Genomic DNA, 25857 nt, shown 5'->3' with positions numbered 1-25857 from the left:
TCCACCACCCACTTGTATTAACTGACGACGGCCTCAGAGCCTATCATCAGTGGCAACGTGAGCCACAACTCGCAGACGACTGCACCCTACAAGCTCGACAGCCGCAGGCAAAGCCACCTACACATCTCGGATGTGACAGCTGAGGGCCTGACTGGCATACTACACAAACTGATACCTGTCATCAAAACAAAACGAATGAGCAACTACTGCATTACACAATGCTTGAGTTTACATGTAAGTGGTCTACAAGCTGTCATAAGTTTGTGCTGAGACAATTAACTATAACTGTAAAACTGAGATGTTCCATATAGTGAAAGCTCACTAGTATGACCCATGGAACATACAAATAACTACCTGAAACCCTTATTTATTATAAATATTTGTGTGCCTTGCAATAGGTGTAAGGAGATTTGTCGGCATAGAGCTGCCCATTAAACTACTGCACAGCATAACTGCTGTTCACTGCCACCGTTTCCTCTCTTCCAAGTTCTCAAAACTAATGGAATCTCTAATTTCACAGATTGTAAAGTTATTAGGTTGAATTATAAAATGGAAAATTAACCTAATAGGGTTGGATATGAATCTCTTACGTGTTACCTTATTCCCAACTTTTTCAATTCATTATCACACAAATCTCAGTCTTAACATATTGCTAAATAAGACTTCTGAATTTCAGTAATCTCTGAACAAAAGAGTACTCTGTATGTTGTATTGATAATATTTTCTTGTTTATATTTATGATATTTATGATAATTATTATTATTATTATTATTATTATTATTATTATTATTATTATTATTATTATTATTATTATTATTATTATCTATACTTACTGAAGAATCAACATAATTTAGAGTAGGTTGTTTCCTTTTTACTTACACCTCAGCAGTTCCTACAGTTTCATGTTTACATAAAAACAGGCAAGTATGAACAATTTACATTATGAGGTGACAGTATTGATGATGGAATTGTCAACAGTAGTTTTCAGTGTACAAAAGAAATTAGACTAAATACTCTTTAGTCTAATAAAATTATCAACAATACATAAATAATAATTTTAAAGACTCATCTGAAGTATATAGATAAGTGGACAATTTATTACATAACAGAGTCTACTGATTCATCAGGTGGTTGTTCCTCTTGCTGTCGTTCTTCAGCAGACCTTGGCTGCCACAAGCCACTTCTGACGAAGCGACCTGCTGCCGCCTTGTCAATACGTGGCATAATGGTACGCCTTTCATGTATCTGTCGTGCTCGTATATTATATCCACGAACTCTTTCAATTTCTCCTTTAATAGCATGCTTGGTAGGATCAAGACCCTGGGTTCGCAGATAGGTCCAAAAAAGTGTACTGAGTGAGTAAGAAAGAAATAAATCATATTTCACACGGTCCTCTGTACTTAGATTACTGTAAACATCTTTCTCACACGCCAGCTGTAGAAAATCACCAAATTTCTTCACACTGTCATGCAACTCAGTCACAGATTTCTTTAAGCTTTCATCAGTCGATAACTCTCCAAAATCAATTGTGTTTTCTGCCATTGTAGTGCCGTTGAAGGAACACTGAAAAGATTAAATTCACCACATTAATTATACGGGATTACAGTAATGTTTGATTCCACCTGTCTGCTTTGACTCATATCATCATTAATATGGTGGAAATGGCTATTCTAAGCATCTCCAATATCGCACCTATGGCACCACTACATACACATGGAAACAAACACAAAAATACATATAAATAAGACAGTAACATCTTCCTCCAAAAATACAATCAAACTAATGGGACAACCTTGGGAAACTGGTGGTTTTAGGGTTGGGACAAGCTAAACAAAATGGAGAAAAAACACCAAAATCTCAGAATGCAAATTGACAAAAAAAAAAAAAAGAACAAAATTACAACATTCTGCTACACCAACAAAACCTACAGGAATCGGACCCTTCTCCTCACCTGTATATGGCAACTGCAGAAAATGATACCAAAACACCAACACCTACAACTAACATGACAAAAATTGGATTAGGACATTTCCCTTGACCTGTATTGGTCAACCACAGCTGCCAATACTGAAACACCAACACCTGCAGCTAAAACTACGAAAATCGCAATTGGACATTTCCATTGACTTATATAGATCAACCACAACTATTTGTACCAAGAAGCCAACACCTACAACTATGAAAAATAAAACCAAAACCACAACACCTCAAAAATCTAAAAATCAAACATCCCTACATAATTAAAACACATTAATACTCCATAAATACACAAAACATTATATTTAATTGTCATATTCATATCTAGCGACAGAAGCCACAAAATAAATTGTCTTACCGCACCACAAACAGCAAACCCTAATGAAAATGTCCAAAACAAACAAACAAAATTTATTGATAACTCACAGAAAAAAAACTTCCATAATGATGTCATACACCACAACGCCCTTAAATCACGGGTCAAAGCAGATGGGTGGAATTGGAAACTTCATATGAAAACTTCACTAATCAGATCATATGACATCTTCTCTGATCAGATGCTTCAGGTTTTCACTCACACCAACAGAAATTCTTACATAATTAACCTATCACTTCTAGCTACTTTCATCTCTAGTAACTGACAGCTTGTCTCTCACCCTGAGCTACTATTCAGAAACAATGTTTAACTTTCTATGTTTTTAACTTTCTTAAGTTCCTACCACTTTAGGCTACACTAACAGAGGTGTATGTACATGTAACTACATCTTTCAGTACTATAGGAGAATAAAACAAACCCTTTTTCTGTTTTAAGAACTGGAGTGTAGAACAGAAGAAAAATGTTAAGAGTATCTGCATTACACAGGTTAGCCTACAAGACGAAATTAAATAATAAACGTACAGTTGCATCCCTATGGATTTTATAAAAAAGAAATTGATACAAGATCACTCATAGCTAGTCCAAAGTTTCTAGCTTCAATCAAAATGAAAGCTAACAATCTGGATAAAAAAATCTGATTAAGGTTTCAAAAGCTTTTTATATGGCGTGTTACATCTTCATTACTCTAACTATCTTGTCAAAAGAGGGCAGAAAAGCAAACAGACGCCCAAGATGCAAAAATATAGAACAATCGGCAGTGATCAATGAGATGAGGGCTCAGAAGACAATGGAAACCACTGCATTAAGGAACCAAAAAGTGTGTACACAGGGCATGCAGTCTCCCCAAATATCATCAAGACAGGCAGTTCCTACGAAAAACATATTTGCAGAAAACACTATCACACTAGGATAAATATTAGTAGAGAACATGTCGCACATACAAATTTTAGACCGAAATTAATCATCATCTTGGCTATTTCGAAAATATGCTCAAACAGTACAAATAATCATTTTTGTATGGTTTAAAAGAAATATTGCACATAACTTTTTAAGTAAACTATAACGAAGCATTGACACCAACCGGCAAACATAAAGCTCAGATAATACACAAGGGCCGCTGACAGTTCTCAGTATTTAAATAGCTCAACCTCAAGTCTAACACAATGCAACGACATACATTTTGGTCAAATAAATGACATCTGTAAATACAGATATTACCTGATTCAACCAAGCTGCCCTCCTCTGTCTCACGCTTTTGCAGTGCTGTTTTCAAACATTTCTACCATATTCAAAGATACGTGAACACGTACATTGTAACTAATGCCAAAGCAAAGATGTTCGCCCGGCAAATATAACTGGCATGCCAGCAGGGGCATTTCCACGGGCAAGATAGCTGGCAGCCTGGCACGAGTTTTGAAGGGAGAACGGATTTTCACTTATTCACTGCCGGTGGCCCGGTGAAAATGTGTATAACATTTTTGCTAAGCAAATGTGCCAGCACCCAGCAGGGTGACTGCACGTGTTTGTTTGCCGGCATGAGTGAAAGAGGGGATAGGGTGGGAGGCTCTGCAAGCAACAGTTTACAATGTATGTGGAAACCGAGCATTATGCAGTATCGTATACTTTAGTTATCTGGAATTTCAAGTTCAACACGCAGTGATGTTGATACTGGTACAAATATAAGCAAAATATAAATCAAAAATGTCGACATAAAAAAGAATACCTTTCGCGGAGATGTCATATAACCATCGACTTCATAAGACGGACATTGTGTAATGCGTTGATCGCAAAATGAGCAACTTAGAAAACTTAGCAGCCAAAATACTGAAAGAGAGTCAACAGCCAGATAGTCAAGAGCTGAAAATATTGTTGCTTCAGGTACGGTCATTAACACTTTTTTAAGATGCGCATAATTCTATATGATATCGATTTGGTAAACGTATTATAATTGCAGCTCACAGAAGTGGCAAATACACCTGGCGACATAACTTGTCTTATTGGTCCGGTTGTCAAGCTTCTGCCATCTCACAACACTAGCGTCAAGTTTACAATCTACGGAATTTTACCGAGGTAACCGAATGATATTAGGAAACAAATTCTTTTTCAGTTCGTTATGTGAGTGCTATGATATTTCTGGCATTTTCAGAATATGTAAAGCACAACCTGATGCTGCTGTTTTAGTTGTAAATACAGTTCTGAATGACTGCCGTGATCCCAATCCAGAAGTGAAGCGTGTAGCTGTATCTACATTGTGCAGCTTGCCACCACTTTTACAAGAATATGTGGGACCTGTTGTTGATGCAGCTCTGAAGGACAGGCATCCCAAAGTACGCAACGCTGCTGTGTTGGGTTGTAGTAAAATCTTCAAAGAAATGCCCAATTTGCTTCAAGATATTGGAATGATAGACAGGTAATTACTACTCATATTGATAAATTCAGGAAGAATGGCAATGACTTAGTTAAGGTATATTTCTTATGCACATTAAATTCTAAGTTAGCAGAAATATTAAACCTGTTGATACTAACCTTCTGCTGTTGCCCATTATTTCATAAAAACTGCAGACATAAACTACTCATCAACTTCTAATATGTGTAAAACACGCACCATAACAAGTATTCTCACCATATCAGTGCAGGGCTTACCAATTAATGACCAAACTGCCACCTCCCAGTCTAACCTAGACCTTGGGGTATGTTACAGATCAATCTTTCTCCATAATCTACATTTGGAAAGATTATATAGAAGCAGAATAGATGCTGTCAGTTCTGACAGATGTTCTGTTCTCCTTAGTACAATGCCACAGCTACATCAGCTGTGGCAACAGACATCTTTATAGGCATTGAATAAATGATACTATTCTCATTTTTATGACAGTGATTCAGTATGCACAGACTGATTTGTGATGCTGCAAACTCGATTAGAAAGAACAGAGATGCTATTGCAATCTCCACAAGTACTCTGTATTACAGTTACAGAAATGTCATCAGTGCTTTGATTAGAAGTGTGTCTCACAGCGTGTGGTTTGTGTGAAAGTTAGTCACATGCCATATTAAGGGTCAGTATGTCACAGACCACAGATTATCCATGTCATTGTATGCATGGATAAAACCCACTGTGTATCATAAAACCCACTGTGTATCATATCACATTGAATTGTACTTCTGGGCTCAATTCTATGTTTCTTCTTCTTTCTTCTTCCCTTACAACCCCCCACCCCCCCAAAAAAAAAAAAAAATCACACTCCCTGTGTTTAGTTTTATATTTTCCATATGCCTTAACTGAATAACTGACATCCCACTGAGTAATGGAATGTATCAGCAGATTTACAAAGGAAATAAACTTTTTAGCGTAAGTGAGTTTACAGCTCACTTGCTGATCATTTTTATGAGTTATTTTGTTTATATTAATATTAAAATCAACATGTGTTTAAACTCGTTAATTGAAACAGACATATCCACATCCATACTGTGCAAACCAGTGTGAGGTGCATGCCAGAGGGCATGTTCCACTGTACCATTTATAGAGTTTCTTTCTGTGCCATTCATGTGTGGTGTGCAGGAAGAATGATTGTTTGAATGCCTCAGTGCACACAGTAATTATTCTAATCTTATCTTCACAATTCGTATGTGAGCGATACATAGGGAATTGTAGTATGTTTCTAGAGTCATCATTTAAAACTGGTTCTTGAAACTTTGTTAATATACTTTCTCGGGATAGTTTACGTCTATGTTACCGAGTCTTCCAGCTCAGTCCCTTCAGTATCTCTGTGACACTCACCCATGGATTAAACAAACCTGTAACTAATTGTGCTGCCCTTCTCTGTACATGTTAAATATCCCCTGTTAATGCTATCTGGTACAGATCCCACACACTTCAGCAATATTCAATGACTGGTCACACATGTAATTTGTAAGCAATGTCTTTTGTAGGCTGATTACACTTCCACAGTATTCTACCAATAAAATGAAGTCTACTGCCTGCTTTATCCACAGCTGAATCTCTATGATCATTCCACTTCATATCCCTATAGTGTTACGCCCTGGTATTTGAGTTGGCTGACTCATTTATGTTATAGGATACTACATTTTTTCATTTTGTGAAGTTCAAAATTTTACATTTCTGCATCACTTAGAAATCTTATAAAGATGTGACTGAATATTTATGTACCTTCTTTCAGATTTCATCGTTATAGATAACTGCATCATCTGCAAAAAGCCTGATTTTACTACTAATATTGTCTGCAAGGTCAACAGGAACAGCAAGGGTCCCAACACACTTCCCTGGGATGCACCCAATGTTACTTCTACATCTAACCATAACTCTCCATCCAAGATAACATGCTGCATTCTCACTACCAAAAACTCCTCAATCCAGTCACAAATTTCAGTTCATACCCCATACGATCATACTTGTGACAAGAAGCATAGGTATGATTCTGAGTCAAATGCTTTTCGGAAAGCAAGAAATACTGCATGTACCCGATTGCCTCGATCCAAAGCTTTCAGTATGGCATGTGAGAAAAGTGAGAGTGGGTTTCACATGATTGGTGTTTTTGAAAACAATGCTGGTTGGCATTGAGGAGGTCATTCTGTTCAAGGTACCTCATTATGTGTAAGCTCAGAGTATGAGGTGGAATCCAAAATTTTTGAGACTGGTGCTGCCATCTGGAAAGTAGGAGTAGTAGATCTGTGCACCGCTAGGTGGCGAGAGCTGCATATCTGATGAGTCAGTGTGCAGAGTGGCATTCTGCTGGGAGGATGTGTTGCATGTTCAGTGATTTCTGTAATACTCTGTGTTTTGTGTGTGGCGATTTTATGATGGATCCGCAGAAAGAACAGTGCATATATATCAAATTCTGTGTGAATCTCAGAAAAAGTGCTATGGAAACCCTTGCAATGATTCAACAAGTGTTTGGGGGACAGAGCATGAGCCATACGTGTGTGTTTGAATGGCATGCTCGGTTCAGGGCTGGCCATACAGACGATGATGATGATGATGATGATGATGCTCACACTGGAAGGTCCGTTAGCCACACAACGCCTGACATTGTTGCCAAACTTCAACAATTAGTTTATGTGGATCGATGTCGAACCATTCGAGACCTTGTGGATGAAGTGGGTATTGGTTATGGGACATGTCAACGAATGTTGACTAATGAATTGGACATGCATCATGTCGCTGCAAAATTTGTGCCAAAGATCTTGACTGCCAATCAGAAGGCACAGCGTGTTGAAGTGTGCACGGACCTTCATCAGACCGCATCTGATGATCCAACCTTCGTGTCACGGGTTATCACTACAACGAGAACTGGATTTACGGTTATAACCCAGAGACAAAGCAACAATCGTCCCAGTGGAAGAGCCCGGGCTCTCCAAGACCCAAAAAAGGAAGACAGGTGAGGAGCATGATCATCATTTTCTTTGATACCAAGGGAATTGTGCAGAAAGAATTTGTCCCACCCAACGAAACAGTGAATTCTGCATACTACTGTGACGTTTTGCGACGGCTCCATGAAAACGTGCAGCAATGATGACCTGAACTTTGGCATCAAGGGAACTGGCTGCTGCATCACGACAATGCGCCGTGTCACATGTCCTTGCTCACCAGGACCTTTTTGGCAAAAAACAACATGGCAGTTGTACCCCACCCACCGTACTCGCCAAATTTGGCACCTTGCAACTTCACGTTATTCCCTAAACTGAAACTCAAGTTGAAAGACCAAGACCATTGGTTCGACGCTCTAGAGAGGATTCAAGAAGCATCACTGGCGGTGATGAACACCCTCAAAGGTCAGGACTTCCAGAAAACGTTTGATCAGTGGCAGAAGCGCTGGAACCGGTGTGTATGTGCGGATGGGAACTATTTCGAGGTGATGGTGGCCATTAGTCCAAAGGTAAGGTTTCCAACAGATGGCAGCACCAGTTCCAAAAATTTTGGATAGCACCTCGTATCTTCTAAAATTCTAAAACAAATCGCTGACAGGGATATTGGATGGTAGTTTTGTGGATCACTTCTACTACTTTTGTCTTTTTCCAAGAACTGGGTACTGTTTTTTGTTTGCGGGATCTATGGCAGATTATAGTTAGAAGAGGGGCTAACTCAGTGGCAAATTCAGTATAGAATCTGACAGGAATTCTTTTGGGCCCAGGAGATTTGGTAAATTTTAATGATTTAAGTATTTTTCCAACAGCACTGATAAAAATACTTGTTTCCCTCCTCTTTTCAGTGGTACAGCAATTTAAACTGGGGCAATTCTTTTGGGTGTTCCTTTGCAAAGAAACATTTAAAAACAGAGTTAAGCGTTTGAGCTTTGCTTTGCTACCTGCAATTCAGTTCGTTCTCATTCACTAGGGACTGAACACTAGCTTCGGTGCCACCAACAGCATTTACATATGACCAGAATTTCTTCAGGTTTTGTGAAAGATCACTTGACAATATCCTGCTATGGTAGTCAATGAAGGCATCATGCATTGCTCTCTTGACAGCCAAACATTCCTCATTCAGCATCTACATGTCTATGGCCGTACACTTCATTTTACATGTATGATGCAGTAATCTCTGTTTCTTTAGAAGTTTCTTTACAGTGACTGTATACCACGGAGGTTCTGTCCCATTATGAACTGTTCTGCTGGGAACATATCTATGCACTGCATGGTCAACTGTTCTTTTAAACTTAAGCCACAGCTCCTCTACATGCTCCTGCCCTGTGCTGAAAGTTTCAAGTTCCTCCCTGAGATATAACAGTACTGATTTCTTTTTTTTCCCTAGTTATTTTAACCGTTCTTTGTACTCTGGTAATCATTGTTGTTAGTTAGTCAGGTAGTTAGTTAGTTTCACATTCCATGAAACATTTGCTTGAGAGATCATAATGATGTGCAACAAGTCATTTTAGATTCATATCAAAAATTTAATTTGTAGCTGTGGCTAAAGGCTGAACAACTTTTTTTTTAAGTATACAGATGTGAGTTAGCAATTTCTGCCTACCACCTTTTACACATTACAATAACAGAATTTTTTCTATGGAATGAAAGAAATATCAGGGAGAAGCTTATTCATTTTATTTTAAAGTTTTACTTTTCTGTCTCAGACATTTTGTATCCTGGATAAGTGAACAAAAATTTTAGTTGAGCATTATTCACCTCTTTTGTGCTAAGAATAAGATTATTGTGTGCTAATTATGAACATCGTTGTTCCTTTTGAACTGTAATGGATTATTTACAGCAAACTTAATGGTAGAATAAATATACTGTGAAGCGGTAGTCAAAATGCCCAACTCCTTAAACAGATGTCTATAAGATAATTGTGGATAAGCTCCACATATTAATCTAACAGCACATTTTTGAGTGATGAAGACTTTCTTAAAGATAATTTACCACATAACATTAATCCATAAGCTATTATTGAATGAAAAATATGCAAAATATATCAACTTCCTGACTTGTCTCTCATCAAGATTTGCAATGATTTAAAGTGCAAATGTGGCAGAGATAATTTGTTTTAAGAGTTCAAAAATGTGCCTTCTCCAGTTAAAACTCCCATCAGTATAGAAGTTTCCACCCTTTTTTGTTACTTCCTCACCCTGTGTTACACTTATCATTGTGCAGAACTGAATACGTGGACTGCTTTTAAAATTGAGAGCGAGACCATTCACAGAAAACCAGTCGATGATGCTTTCAAGAATTTTGATTACCATTTCTTGTGGTGCTGTATGTATGGTTGTAGTGTTTGCAAGAAGAACTAATTCAGCTTGTTATATATTAGGTGGAAGCAAGATGTATGAGACAGGCGAAATTCCCTCAGACTTAAAGAAGAATATAATAATTCCAATCCCAAAGAAAGCAGGTGTTGACAGATGTGAAAATTACTGAACTATCAGTTTAATAAGTCACAGCTGCAAAATACTAAAGCGAATTCTTTACAGAGGAATGGAAAAACTGGTAGAAGCCGACCTCGGGGAAGATCAGTTTGGATTCCGTAGAAATGTAGGAACATGTGAGGTAATACTGACCCTAAGACTTATATTAGAAGAAAGATTAAGGAAAGGCAAACATATGTTACTAGCATTTGTAGACTTAGAGAAAGCATTTGACAATAAGAGTCGAGGGGCATGAAAGGGAAGCAGTGGTTGGGAAGGGAGTGAGATAGGGTTGTAGCCTCTCCCCGATGCTATTCAATCTGTATATTGAGCAAGCAGTAAGGGAAACAAAAGAAAAGTTCGGAGTAGGAATCAAAATCCATGGAGAAGAAATAAAAACTTTTGAGGTTCGCCGATGACATTGTAATTCTGTCAGAGACAGCAAAGGACTTGGAAGAGCAGTTGAACGGAATGGACAGTGTTTTGAAAGGAGGGTATAAGATGAACATCAACAAAAGTAAAACGAGGATAATGGAATGTAGTCGAATTAAGTCGTGTGATGCTGAGGGAATTAGATTAGGAAATGAGACACTTAAAGTAGTAAAGGAGTTTTGCTATTTGGGGAGCAAAATAACTGATGATGGTCAAAGTAGAGAGGATATAAAATGTAGACTGGCAATGGCAAGAAAAGTGTTTCTGAAGAAGATAAATTTCTTAACATCAAATATAGATGTAAATGTCAGGAAGTCGTTTCTGAAAGTATTTGTATGGAGTGTCTAGCCATGTATGGAAGTGAAACATGGACGATAAATAGTTTGGACAAGAACAGAATAGAAGCTTTTGAAATGTGGTGCTACAGAAGAATGCTGAAGATTAGATGGGTAGATCACATAACTAATGAGGAGGTATTGAATAGAATTGGGGAGAAGAGAAATTTGTGGCACAACTTGACAAGAAGGGACCGGGTTGTGGGACATGTTCTGAGGCATCAAGGGATCACTAATTTTAGTATTGGAGGGCAGAGGGAGGGTAAAAATCGTAGAGGGAGGCCAAGAGATGAATACACTAAGCAGATTCAGAAGGATGTAGGCTGCAGTAGGTACTGGGAGATGATGAAGCTTGCACAGGATAGAGTAGCATGGAGAACTGCATCAAATCAAGTCTCACGACTGAAGAACACAACAACAACAACAACAAGAAAGCTACTTAACTCAAGATAATCCAAGTGTTGTGGTACAGATACTCTATAATAGTCCAGGTTAGTCTCACTGCTGGTGAAGTACGAGTCGGCTATGTACGCTACTCTGGTTGCTATGTTCTGCCTGACTCTGAGCTATAGGCTGAGCTTATGCTGCTGTGACTGACGACTCAACTCATTGACTCACTCAATGAGTGACTGGGACCTTCGGTCCTCAGTGGCGATCTAAATACTGGCAGCCGAGAGGGCATTGGCGGCCTGTTTCTTGCGATTCTGTCTTTGGCCTCTATCGATCTTCTCACAAATTCTTTGCCACCTGCTGTGTTGGCACCTGCTTACACCAGCAAATTTCTCCCCTCCGAAGTGCATCACCATTGTTGTGTAGTGAGGATGCGAACGACGATTTGGAGGGAGGCAGGATGCTGGACATAGTTGTAGTCGTGGAGGACAGCATGCTCCCAACTTTACCCCACAATCTGGCTTGTGAGGCAACAGTAACTGATGCCAGGGCACACATCCAGACCTGAGGGCACGTGCTGGGGCAATGATGGTGATGGTGACGGCATGCCCAGGTCCATGGCGACAGCAGGGGTGAGGGCACATTGTCCATACACTCCTCCTGGGGTGCCCTGGTGGCACCAGCGGGCAACTGTGAAGGCCGCACGGTCCTGTGAAGCTGTGAATCTGGGGGAAGAAAAGCAGCAGAATCGTGGGGCAAATGACATGCGCGAATTTGGTTCTGGTGTGGCGGTGCTGCAGACTATCGGGACCTGCAATTTAAGTACATGTAAGAGCCAATGCGTTCCTGGATCATTCCTCTTTCCCAGTGTCTACAGTTGCCATAAACCCTGAAAAGAACCCTATCACGTGGCGCAAAGTGATACTTGTGGACCATTGACAGCGCCGGATGCTGCGGTGTGTGTAGCAAGTGTAGCAATGTCCGACAGCAGCGGCCATGCAGAAGTTCCACCGGTGATGGTCCATCTCGTAGGTGGGAGCAATAGGAGGTGAGAAAGAGTTGCAGCGTCTGTTCCGGTGTGTGGGTGGTGTGAAGCTTGGCCATCCGTTGCTTGAAAGTGCATACGAAGCATTCTGCTTGCTCACTGGATTGTGGGTGAAACGGATCAAAGCCACATGACGTGAGCTGTGGTCTGTTGTCCGACACAAGTACTTCTGGCAAACCTTCTATGCAAAATATGGAGGACAATGCTTGAATTGTGCTACGTGATGTGATAGAAGCCATAGGCACCTCAAATGGAAACTTACTAAAAGAGTCTACCACTGTCAGCCAACAAGTGTTCCAAAATGGTCCTGCAAAGTCAATGTGCAATCATGGCCATTGCAATTGAGTCTTAAGACAAGACAAGAATGTCTGTGGTGGAGCGGATCGGTCCTCCGTGCATGAGCGACACTGTGCCGACATGTGTTCAGTGTGGGCATCCATGCCCTGCCAAGTACAGTGCCGGTGCACTAACTGTTTAGTGCGAACAATTCCACAATGTCCTTGGTGGAGCAATCACAACACATCCTTTTGCAACACTTTGGGATAAGCACACGCAATTGTCCACTGTCATTTTGAACTAGAATCACACCCTGTGGAACTGAAAGGTTATTCTGATGTGCAAAATATTGGTGCAAAACTGAGTTCTGGATACTGTTTAATGAATGAGGCCATGACATGCGAGTGTAATGTAACAAAATCTTCAGATCTGGATCTGCTTCCGTGGCCTCTGCATTTTTTCTGCAGTGCAAGGGAAAACATTCCAGCAATTCAGAGTCCTGCACATTGATTTGGCAACAAGATGCAGCAGATACATCAAAATCATAGTCTGGGCCAATCGGAAGGCGAGATAGGGTGTCTGCATTGCCATGCTTTGCGGTAGGTCTGTACACAATTTCATACTAATACTGCAAAAGCAACAAAGCCCAATGTTGCAATTTTTGAGCAGTGTGTGTAGGAACCAGCTTTGTCAGATGAAACAAGGACTGCAGAGGCTTTTGATCTGTCACTAAATAGAACGTGCAACCTTGCAAATAGTGATGGTATTTTGTCACACCATACACAATAGCGAGAGCCTCTTTTTCAATAATTGCACTGAGTTTGAGTTAATAACTTTGAGGCAAAAGCAATAGGTCTGTCATGAGTGCCAATTCTGTCCAAAAGGACAGCACGGAGTCTGTAGAAGAAGTGTCGACTTGCAAAACTACTGACCTGGCAGGGTTAAATTTAGTGCAGCATATATTTACGTATGAGTAATGTAGAACATTGTACAAATGAACTAATGAAAGGGCATGACAATAGCAAAGAAAAAGAAAAAAAATGAGATTTAAATACCAGAGATTTACATTTTATAAAATTTCAATTCCATCGAGGGTTTTTGGGAGATGGCAGGTCCCAGTCCAGCATCTGATCTCCAGGATCCATTGTGGCTCTTTCACCAGCTTCCTTGGCTTGGAACATATCTTCAATGTCTTCCTAATCCTCATGAAACTCAATTTCTGGGGCATTCGTGCAAGATAAGCCACGACAGTGTTTGCATGCCGAGGAGCAGTTCAGTCCAATTTACATCATCAACATATACTGCTGTGCATTCTGCTTTCCATATGCAGAAAACAATGTTCAGTAGTGTGTGTGGTGCCGCATCTTTCATCATTGTCATGGGAAACAAGCCTGATAAGATTTTCTTCCAGCCTCACTGGCATGGATCAGTTTTCTTTCCCTGCCAAGATTGTGCTTGATGGTAGGATCACAATGAGTACCACCTTCCTGCATCTGATGTTGGCAGTAGACTTTAAAGTTTGAAAGATTGTCTTGAGGCAGACTTTACAAAAAGCTCTTAACTGAGCTTATCCAAAGTCGAGCTGTTGGAATTCCCATACAGTGCTAACATTAGCTTTTCCCCTGCCTGTGTTGTTATATCTTGAGAGACTGAGGATTTAATGAATTCAGCTGCTTGCATTTTGAGGTTCAACTGTTGCTTTGTAAGGTTTAGTAATGGTATCCCATCCTGTGCTGATCCCTCTTCCCCGTTTGTGGAAGTATAAGTTGTTGTAGTTGTTTTTGATCCATTAGGAGAACAAGCACATCAAAGTCCTCACTCAAGATTGCCACACTGTCAGGCTAAGCATCATGGGAAATAGCTGTTTCCACAACTGTATCTTTAGTGCAAAGATCCTTATCAGAGATACATTCCAATACTTCACAAGCCCAGTCATCAGCTCACATTTCAGCTACCCCAATAACAGTATCTCGTAATTCAAGTTTCATTATTAAAGTTCGACGAGGATGAGATCAAAGATATGTTACAGAACAAAGAAGTTGGTGAGGTAGCCACATGGGATCCTGAAGATTGCGTGCTGGACTGGAACCTGCCATAGTCTCCCTGGTGATCTGAACGAAATTGAAATTTGATAAAATGTGAATCTCTGATATTTAAATTGTGTTTCTTAATATTGTCATGCCCTATTATTTGTTCGTTTGTACAAATTTTTATACTGCTCATATGTAAATACATATTGGTCATTACTCTGTGCTTGATTTTCATTTTAGCAAACCACTCTTACTGATTAAAGCATCGAAAAAAATGACTAAAATACACACAGATGATGGAAATTAAAAATATGTACATACAAAACAAGTATGTGCTCATGAGAGAGCTGTCTTACCACTGGAAATTTCATTTTTCTGAATAACTTTGTTTGAAAAAGAAAAAGAAAAAAAAGAAAGAAAGAAAAATTACTTTGGCTTTCAAGTGTATGAATGCTTAATAGTGCCTAAAACTCAAAACTAGATACTTTTGTAACATGAAAGTTCATGATCTGTAAGTCTGGTAACTTGATGGTTTTTCATTTGGAGCAGCCATTTTTGAGTTATAGGTGTTGGAGCTGACTTTTTAGTCAAGTTGGTGAAAATGACCTAATCTTGACAACTGATTGCAACCAAATAGCTGCACTGATTTTGACATTTAAGCAAAATTTAATTTTCTTTCATATTGGTACGGGAAAACATTTTCAGTAGGACACACAATTTCTGAGTAATAGGTGAAAATCTGAAAAAAGTGTCAATTTCATCCCCGAATCCTGCCTCGGGCATGGATGTGTGTGATGTTCTTAGGTTAGTTAGGTTTAAGTAGTTCTAAGTTATAGGGGACTGATGACCTCAGATGTTAAGTCCCATAGTGCTCAGAGCCATTTGAACCATTTTTTGTAATTAATTGTTGCCTACTAGTAACAAATACCTCTTCAGTCACAGGTTAAGTTCATGATATTAATTTTTAATAATTTACCAGGCTGTATGAGACAATTCGTGATGAGGACCCAGTTGTGTCCACAAACTGCCTGCTGGTTTTGGACACAGTGCTGGCATCAGAAGGTGGTGTGGTGGTCAGTCGAAGCATGGCGAGGTATTTGCTACATCGCCTTCCAATGCTGCCTCATCCACAGCTGGCTACAGTTCTTCAGTTTCTGGCAAAACACAAACCTGCCACTGAAGATGAGCTATTCTTCATTCTTAGTAGGTATTAGCCAAAAAGGACTCTCTTTGCTTGGCCATTTTTCTCATTTGTCTCCTGAACTGGAAAAATGTGCAGTCAATCATCTCATTTGTATAGCATTTAAGTTACTCAGACTATGTTTTTTGATGTTTTGCTTTCAGTTTCTTAGAAAGATAAGTTTTGTTTTTGTTGAGCAGAGCATGTAAACACATTATGTATGGATGTAACCTCTTAGACTTTCCCTGTGGTTCGTTGTCATCTCATTGAGATCGGGTGTACAGCTGGTGATCTGCACCTTCCCAACATGACATTTCTCTGTCTCTGGGAACACCTGATGAATACATAGTGTTGTTGTTGTTGTTGTTGTTATCTTCAGTCCAAAGACTGGTTTGATGCAGTCTCCAAGCCACTCTATCCTGTGTGAGCTTTTATCTCGCCAAGTAACTACTACATCCTACATCATTCTAAATCAGCTTACAGTATTCATCTCCTCGTCTCCCTCTATGATTTTGACCTCCTACACTTCGCTCCACTACTAAGTTGGTGATCTCTTGATGTCTCAGAATGTGTCCTATCAACTGATCCCTTCTCTTGTTCAAGTTGTGCCACAGATTTCTTGTCCCCCAATTCTATTCAGTACCTTCTTATTAGTTACATGATCGCATTCTTCTGTAGCACCACATTTCGAAAGCTCCTGTTCTCTTCTTGTCTAAATCGTTTATCATCCATGTTTCGCTTCCATACATGGCTACACACCATACAGATACTTTCAGAAAAGACTTCGTGACACTTAAAACCATACTCAATGTTAACAAATTTCTCTTCTTCAGAAACACGTTGCTTGCCATTGCCAGTCTATATTTTGTATCCTCTCTACTTCGACCATCATCAGTTATGTTGCTGTCCAAATAGCAGAACTCATCTACTACTTTAAATGTCTTGTTACCTAATCTAAATCCATTAACACCACCTGATTTAATTTGATTATGTTCCATTATCCTTGTTTTGCTCTTATTGATGTTCATCTTACACGCTCCGTTCAAGACACTGTCCAGTCTGTTCAGCTGCTCTTCCGACTCTGTTGCTGTCTCTGGAAGAACTGTGTGTCATTGGAAAATCTCAAAGTTTTTATTTCTACTACATAGGTACAAAGAAGGTAGCTGCGAAGAAACCATGGGTAACAGAAGAAATACTTCAGTTGATTGATGAAAGGAGGAAATACAAACATGTTCCGGGAAAATCAGGAATACAGAAATAAAAGTCGCTGAGGAATGAAATAAATAGGAAGTGCAGGGAAGCTAAGACGAAATGGCTGCAGGAAAAATGTGAAGACATCGAAAAAGATATGATTGTCGGAAGGACAGACTCAGCATACAGGAAAGTCAAAACAACCTTTGGTGACATTAAAAGCAACGGTGGTAACATTAAGAGTGCAACGGGAATTCCACTGTTAAATGCAGTGGAGAGAGCAGATAGGTGGAAAGAATACATTGAAAGCCTCTATGAGGGTGAAGATTTGTCTGATGTGATAGACGAAGAAACAGGAGTTGGTTTAGAAGAGATAGGGGATCCAGTATTAGAATCGGAATGTAAAAGAGCTTTGGAGGACTTACCGTCAAATAAGGCAGAAGGGATAGATAACATTCTATCAGAATTTCTAAAATCATTGGGGGAAGTGGCAACAAAACGGCTATTCACGTTGGTGTGTGGAGTATATGAGTCTGGCGATATACCATCTGACTTTCGGAAAAGCATCATCCACACAATACCGAAGACGACAAGAGCTGACAAGTGCGAGAATTATCGCACAATCAGCATAACAGCTCATTCATCGAAGCTGCTTACAAGAATAATATACAGAAGAATGGAAAAGAAAATTGAGAATGCGCTAGGTGACGATCAGTTTGGCTTTAGGAAAAGTAAAGGGACGAGAGAGGCACTTCTGACGTTACGGCTAATAATGGAAGCAAGGCTAAAGAAAAATAAAGACACTTTCATAGGATTTGTCGACTTGGAAAAAGCGTTCGACAATACAAAATGGTGCAAGCTGTTCGAGATTCTGAAAAAAGTAGGGGTAAGCTATAGGGAGAGACGGGTCATATACAATATGTACAACAACCAAGAGGGAATAATAAGAGTGAACGATCAAGAACGAAGTGCTCTTATTAAGAAGGGTGTAAGACAAGGCAGTAGCCTTTCGCCCCTACTCTTCAATCTGTACATCGAGGAAGCAATGATGGAAATAAAAGAAAGGTTCAGGAGTGGAATTAAAATACAAGGTGAAAGGATATCAATGATACGATTCGAACAGTCTAATGAGTACACAGTATGGTTTGAGAGTAAATCGGAGAAAGATGAAGGTAATGAGAAGTAATAGAAATGAGAACAGCGAGAAACTTAACATCAGGATTGATGGTCACGAAGTCAATGAAGTTATGGAATTCTGCTACCTAGGCAGTAAAATAACCAATGACGGACGGAGCAAGGAGGACATCAAAAGCAGACTCGCTATGGCAAAAAAGGCATTTCTGGCCAAGAGAAGTGTACTAATATCAGATACTGGCCTTAATTTGAGGAAGAAATTTCTGAGGATGTACGTCTCGAGTACAGCATTGTATGGTAGTGAAACATGGACTGTGGGAAAGCCAGAACAGAAGAGAATCGAAGCATTTGAGATGTGGTGCTATAGACGAATGTTGAAAATTAGGTGGACTGATAAGGTAAGGAATGAGGCGGTTCTGTGCAGAATCGGAGAGGAAAGGAATATGTGGAAAACACTGATAAGGAGAAGGGACAGGATGATAGGACATCTGCTAAGACATGAGGGAATGACTTCCATGGTACTAGAGGGAGCTGTAGAGGGCAAAAACTGTAGAGGAAGACAGAGATTGGAATACGTCAAGCAAATAATTGAGGACGTAGGTTGCAAGTGCTACTCCGAGATGAAGAGGTTAGCACAGGAAAGGAATTCATGGTGGGCCGCATCAAGCCAGTCAGTAGACTGATGACCAAAAAAAAAAACTGGGAACATTGAGTGACTTTAGAAATTTTGTTGGAAGCTTACACTTCCGTCTTGGTCCATATTCCATATTTGCTGATTTGTTTGTAGAACTAAACTGCATTTTGCTGCAAAAGTTGTTTGCACACACAACCATTTAAAGTTGTTAACTCATATAAGCATTCTTGGTTTACGTAATTTCTCTCTATAAGCAGATACACTTTTTCAATGAGTTGTTCCTCAGTGTTTACAACATTGCACGACTCATTGGCTACAACAATTTTGCCATAGTGCAGAGCAGTGCAGTATGTGCAGTTTCCAAGTTGTATTCTGAAACATTCATTAAGATTCAAGAATATTTGAATGCTTAAACATGTTATAGCACGGTTTTGAATTTTTTCCCTTGATAAAATACATTGATGCAGAAGAGACTGATGATGTCCCATTGACCTCTATGATGCGATTCAGTTCTATTCAATTCAGTTTATTGCTTGTAACACATAATTTTACATGCAGTGTTGTCCTCCCTTTTAAATATGTTTCTAGCACTTGCACAAGTTTCCCAGTGACACTACTCTTCGCAATTTTTGATAAAAGCAATTCAGGATGTACTCTATGAAAAGCCCTTGAGAGGTCTGGGAATATTCCTGGTGCTTGGGATTTTTCATTTACTTTTTCAAGTACATGATGGACTAATTGTACTGCTGCTGACGTAGTACTTCGACATCTTCTGAAACCATTCTGGAAATGTCTTATGTCAGCATTGTTGTAATGTTCCAGGATTTTTTAAACTATTATTTTCTCTAATCAGTTTGCTGAAAGTTGAGATTAGGGCAATAGGTCTGTAGTTCTGTACATACTTTATTTCCCTCTTTTTGTGTATTGGTTTCGCTACAGACAGTTTCAACTTCTCAGGGAACCCACAGTTTTCGAGGACACACTTTATTAGATGAAGTAGTGTTTTCACTAATTCATGTTTCTGAGCTTTGTGCAGGTAGTGTACTGCAGTTCTGTTTGTTATTGGACTCAAATGAGTGCTGTGTATCGTGTTTCATAGAGGCATTATTTTTGACAGTATCTATGAACTAATTATTAAAAATATTGCTGGTTAGAAGAGGCTCAAAGATATCTTCATTATTCACAGTTAATTGTGCATTATTAATTTTAGTTTCTGTTTCATTGTTTCTGATTTTATTTACAATTGACCAGCAAGTCTTTGAAACATTATCCGAACCTCATATCTGTTGGCTGATTCATTCTGACTTCTTTGCGGTACTTATATTTGTACTGCGTGCAGGGTTCTATATGTAACTCTGAGTTTAGTCGGTCTGTGTAAGCTATACATGTTTTCCATTTTTTCTTTCATATCTTTTGTTTCTAATGGCATAGGTTTTGATTTTGAAGGCTGATTTTTCTGGACACTCACTTTTTTTTTAATTGCATGGCTCTATTTAAGTGCTCAATCATAATTTCTGTGAACATGTGGTAGTTATAACTGATTTCCACAATTCCTGGCTTAAACTATGTCTTAGTGTAGCAATGTTGTTTGCAGATAATATTCACATGTGCTCGTACATTTTTCTTGGTTTGAATTTGGTATTACATTTTAGCACCAGTGTTTGGTTTAAATGCTCTAAGAGGTGACCATTTATGATGTCTGTTGAGATGATGTGGTCATGATTTGGATAATGTGATCAATTGAACTACTATGAGTGTGAGTTACTCTGGTGGGTAGTAGTCCAGGAAAATCTTTAGTCCTGTAAGACAGGATACAATCTGTAAAATGTTTGTTTTCCTGACCATCTAAAGTGTTGATGTTCAGATCTTCCAGTATGACAAGATTTAAACCTCTACAACCTGATATTCATTTCCTTAAAACTCCATCAAGTGATTACAGAAAAGCATCAAAAATTTCCAGAGGGGGATTTATATACACCTATGACATAGAAAGAAACAGTGCAAAATATGATTTTAAGAATTGCAATTTAAAAATATTCAACACAGAAATTGGTCCCTCATAGCACTTTTTCTGTGGTGGTTATGAACTTATATTTTCTTGAGTAGATGGCATCACCACCACCTTTATATAGTGTGTTCTACAGTAGAACATAGCTAGATTGTAGCCTTCTAATTTGCAATATTGAATGTTGTCCACTGTTTTCTGGTGTTCTGTAACTGTTACTGCATGTGGGGATAGTCCTGTGATAAATGATTCCAAAGCATCTATTTCGTTTCCTAAACGCTGTACATTATAATGCGAAAGTGATAAATTATTATTGTGTGGACTGAAGTCTTTTTGAGGTCCATATGAAACACATACACTTGCATCTGCTGTTGCACTGGTGGAAGGTTTTATCTTCCTAAAAAAACATCGCTCTTGTCCTGCCGATATATTGGTTTAGTAAACTGGCATTTCATGGTTGATTCTCCCAAGTAATCATTATTTTTGTCCTTGAGAGGAATGGCCTCTGTAGCACAACACTGCACATTCAATTTGCTGTTCACTGATTCTTGGATCTGTTTTATGTGACCACTTGAAGCACACACATCTCCACAATCACTATAGTGCACAAGAGTGAAACCAAGGATGACTGTTCGATGTTCTCATAAACTGTTGTTGATTTTCACATTGGATGTCGAAAGAAATATATCTTGCTTTGGATACCACAGAAACGCATGTTTCTAGTATCTGGGAAAAGCCAAAGTTGGTGTTTCGAAAGCAGTAGCCCCAGGTTACTGTAATGATCTCCCACATTTCTAGAGTTGCACCCTTTATAACTAATTTTTACTCAGCATGATTGTTACACCTGTACTCTGCTAGGTGCATTATGCTAATAAGAAACATGTTTCATTTTCTCACTGATGAATATCTTGTTGCATAATGAAACCATAATTGAAAGTCTCTCGGACAGGCAGCTGGACTGATTACTCATTGTAGAACAGATTTTCAGTGGCAGGTTTTTGATGGCATTTTTGTACATACACTTCCAAAAGAGGAATTCGATAAACTTCTCCTCCTTGGCTATTTTAAAATCTTTTATTTCTTTATTTTGCCTCTGGTATTTGACTAGCTGTCCAGTATCAAGTGCAATTTTGTATGACATGATGACCATTAAATAATTGTAAAATCAGTCAGAGAACACCATTGAAGGTGGGGTATTGACAGTTAGTGATGTATGTTTTTCAGCCCATTATTCCAACCTTGTAATATTAAGCAGTACAGTGATAGTTTATTGTTAATACAGTAGACAAAGTTTCTGTGGTGTGTTTGCCTTGTGTTAATGTATACCTTGGCCTATTTGTTCCACATCCCTGAAGTTTCTCTTTCATGATCAATGAACAGATAATCTTCCTGACTGCAATTAGATCGCTACAGTGTTTACATCATTGCTATAAGTGTGGTGACTACGTTAACCTGGTCTCACGGATCAAAATAAGACAGGTCACCTCCAGATGAGTGTTTTACAAGTATAGCAGCTCTAAGGATGTTACCTCTGCGATCATTAATGTAATATGTCAAATAATTTGACCTGTGCACTAAAAGTCACTAGAAGAATCTGACTTCCAGCCATGGATGTCTGTGAGACTTTGTGCAACACCACAACACAATTTAGGATGAAGGAAGTGTATGTTCATGAGAAGTATTTTGGGTTTTTTTTATTATTATTTGAGTAGTACAGTTCAGTTATGACACAAAAACAATTAACTGACTGTCATTGTCTGAAATGTTTCAAATTGGTTGTCATTTCTGCCAATAACATTTAATAAAAATAACATGATTTTGCAGATATTTTTGATTAGAAAACGACAGAGTGCGTTGCCTGCTCAAAATGAGAGAAATATTTTGTAAAGATATGATGTGTGTGGTTGTTCATTCTGGTAACTGAACCCTATCGGTCATGAATTTATTTTTTTTTTCCTGAAAAAAAATCATGTGTTTGTTTATTTATTTTTTTATTCGCCCCCCCCCCCCCTCCCGCCCAGATGTATAAAATATTCCGAGGTGCTCCACAAGGGAAAAAACAATGTGTCCCCAAATGAGGACATTGTGTTCAAGTGGGTGCAGTATAAGTTGAAAAGTCAAAGTGTTTTGTTTGATTTTATTTCACCAAAATACATAAATTACACAAAGCTTACTTAATGATTAGATACATAAACTATGGTTTTACACTTGTGAAGAATGATAATCAAAGAAACAATTTTTTTTTTCTATCCAGACATAAATGAATGTTACATTTTACGCAATAACATATGGTTTTGCCTTTGCAACCCAGTTTCTTGCACCTGTCAAATGATTTTTTGTTACTGACCACTGGAAGAGGCCCAACGTTGTCCAAACGAATATCAGCTTGTGGTCGAACTTCTGCATTGGTTCAATTTGAAGTTCTTGGAGATGGTATTGGACTCTCACAAGTGGGATCCTTTTCCTGGCAGCTGGGTTATCTATTTTTGTGAGTACTTTGGCCACACATGCCCTAAAGTGAAGCAAATCAAGGGGCTTATGTTTAGGAACACCTAATTCTGATGCATTTTTCTTGTACTCAATCCATGCTTTTACACATGCAATATCAATTGCATGAGCAAGCGTGTGAAACATCCTATTTCCTAATCTGATGAATGTGCAATAAATTGTGACCAGAAAATCCATCTTGTCGACCCCTCGTATATGTTGATCGTAAACTTGAATAACTTCTGGCCATTCAATTTCAACATATTTCTCCAGACCCTATAATAAAAAAAAATGCTATTACAAAAAGAAAAACTCATAAAAAAAGTACATCTGAGTAACCCAAATGAAAAATGCGCTAAATTCATTTTATATCGATTTTGAGATGGGTACACGGCCGTATAGATTTTTTCGGTGCCTAAGTGATGGAATTTGTTTCAGGTTGCAGAACCAACTATAAATCGTTGAAAATGGCTGTTGAAAATCATGTTTGGTTTCAAAAGCAGCTAACTGCTGCCTTTGGGTGCAAAACCCGCTGAATGCCCAATAGGCGTTGCTGTCGCCCTGCCACATCCGGATGCAAAGCATGTGAACAGACATCAGACTTACCAATCTGGACATTCAAAGCTACCTTTCAGTCTGTTACAATTAGAATGGATATTTTTCTTATTCAGCTTTGGGTTGACTGCACTGTAACAAATTCTTATGGAACAATAACATTCTTGCTGCCAATGCATAGTCGTTTGGATGGAACGAGTGTTTCGTGATTATCTCAGTGTCACTTATCATGCTGCTAGCTGACTTTGCGTCTAGGCTACTCAGCTTACTATATACTGTATGACGTAAAACGCCTACCATTACCTCCATCATTGTCCTCTTGTTCAAAATTCACCAGGATCATCATATAGATTCTCAATTTCAGATGAATTAAGGAGCTCTATAACTTCTTCTGTAAGTGGCCTTCGTCTATCTTGGACTTGGGGCATTGTGAAATCACTGTGAGATGACTAAAAACACAGTGAAATAAAGTCCTAAATTTCTATGCTATTACAGCCTTTCAATCACAATGTCCTCATTGGAGATATGTATAAAGTTCTGTCACTTATCTTTTGTTCTGAAAGACACCTTTAGTTTTCTCCTTCAAGAACGCACCTTTCTACACACAAATAAATTTTTTTATCTAAACTCGGAAGACATTAACCAGGTGATGGGAGGTACAAAGATTACTGGGAAGTGCCCAAGTGACTGTGCACATTTAATTTTGTTTTGCGGTAGCACAGATTGACAGGAGATGTCGACGCTGTTCTCAAATAAACTCTCTGCTTGTGACAGTATGAGGACAACAATCACAAATGGTAAAATTTAAAAAAATTTAATATACTAAGCATTTGTTTAGTATGTCCTCATGTGAGGATGCCATGAGTGATTCATGCTGTGTGAAATTTCTAGACCACTGGAAGTTATAAGATAATTTTAACGTATCAGTAAGACCAAACAAATTAATGCATTATGTAATGAAAGAGATTTGTTGTTTGTACTAAATTCACAAAATGAGTTGTTACATTGTTTACTCATAGGTGAGGTGGATCCGTACCTGGGAGTAATGACGAGTCCCCCTGTGGTGGTGAGCTGCGCAAGACTTTTCTTGCATTTGATAGAGAGTTCACAGCCACAGCTGGAGCCACAACTTGTGGAGCGTGTGGCCCCAGCTCTTCGTAGCTATCTGCAGTCGACAGACACCAGTCAAGATGGCCTTCATTGTCTGCTAGACTTCTTGCTATCCTTAAGGGATAGACCTGTCTGGATGTCCCTCCTAGGTGGCATGCCAGAACTGTTGTATCCTGTTGCTAGAGAAGACCATACCGTAGCTGTCAAGAAACTGGATCTGCTTGCATACATCATCAACAAAGACACTTCTAGCGATACTGCTGCCAAGGGTGAGCACTTAATTTAGTTTTAGCAGACATCAATTCCCCCTTTTAGTCATACATAGATACTGAGGAAAATATGTTTGAAAAATGTGGACATTATCGTGCCTGCCGAATGTTTCCAGATTCTGCAGTCTCCATCTGCTGACATTTGTGATTTTTGCATTTTTCAACTTTAAAGTTTTTCTCACCTTGATAGTTTGTTGTGATGGGACTAATTTTTCATTGAAATTTTATCTACATACACTAACTCAAAAAAATGTGGGTGTTTTTAACTTGCACTCTCTACTGTGACTATTTTCTTAAGTACTGAAAGAGTACTATAATGTCTGTTGCATAGCACATTATGTTGATGGTTAGTCCAGAAATACTGCCTTCATGGTAAACACCAGGTTTTTGTGACAAAATTCCTTACTGTATTACAATCAGCACAATATTTTACATTAACTTAGTTTGATAATTCAGTATATGAGTTTCAATTATGTAGACTTTCCATATTTTCAGTGTACCAACAGTCACCTCCAGAAAACAAGATGTTATTGACTGGCTATGCCAAAAGAGGATTTCGATGCAATACGTATATA

The 25857-nt window shown here is 38.8% G+C and overlaps 2 protein-coding genes across 2 annotated transcripts in view; one reads left to right on the top strand and one right to left on the bottom strand.

The window, feature by feature from the left end:
- Window positions 1-1098: 1098 nt before the first annotated feature.
- On the bottom strand, window positions 1099-1542 carry LOC126101439 (nuclear nucleic acid-binding protein C1D). Its single transcript, XM_049912095.1, has one exon. It carries the CDS (start codon window positions 1540-1542, stop codon window positions 1099-1101), a length of 444 nt encoding a protein of 147 aa, XP_049768052.1.
- A 2160-nt stretch (window positions 1543-3702) lies between these two features.
- Window positions 3703-25857, top strand: part of LOC126100420 (AP-4 complex subunit beta-1-like) — a 38233-nt gene continuing 16078 nt past the window's right edge. The window contains exons 1-5 of the mRNA XM_049911022.1: window positions 3703-4231; window positions 4308-4423; window positions 4500-4763; window positions 15697-15920; window positions 24923-25282. Coding sequence (XP_049766979.1) covers window positions 4145-4231; window positions 4308-4423; window positions 4500-4763; window positions 15697-15920; window positions 24923-25282 — 1051 coding nt within the window. The 5' untranslated portion in view covers window positions 3703-4144. The remainder of the gene's footprint in view (window positions 4232-4307; window positions 4424-4499; window positions 4764-15696; window positions 15921-24922; window positions 25283-25857) is intronic.

This window comes from Schistocerca cancellata, chromosome 9, assembly GCF_023864275.1.
Source record: "Schistocerca cancellata isolate TAMUIC-IGC-003103 chromosome 9, iqSchCanc2.1, whole genome shotgun sequence".
NCBI classification, from domain to species: Eukaryota; Metazoa; Arthropoda; class Insecta; order Orthoptera; family Acrididae; genus Schistocerca; species Schistocerca cancellata.
The sequence above is the reverse complement of the archived record's forward strand: the minus strand, read 5'-3'. Positions and strand labels throughout refer to the sequence as shown.

Coding starts and splice junctions, on each gene's coding strand:
- LOC126101439 (XM_049912095.1), bottom strand. CDS start 1,542: ATGGCAGAAAACACAATTGATTTTGGAGAGTTATCGACTGATGAAAGC.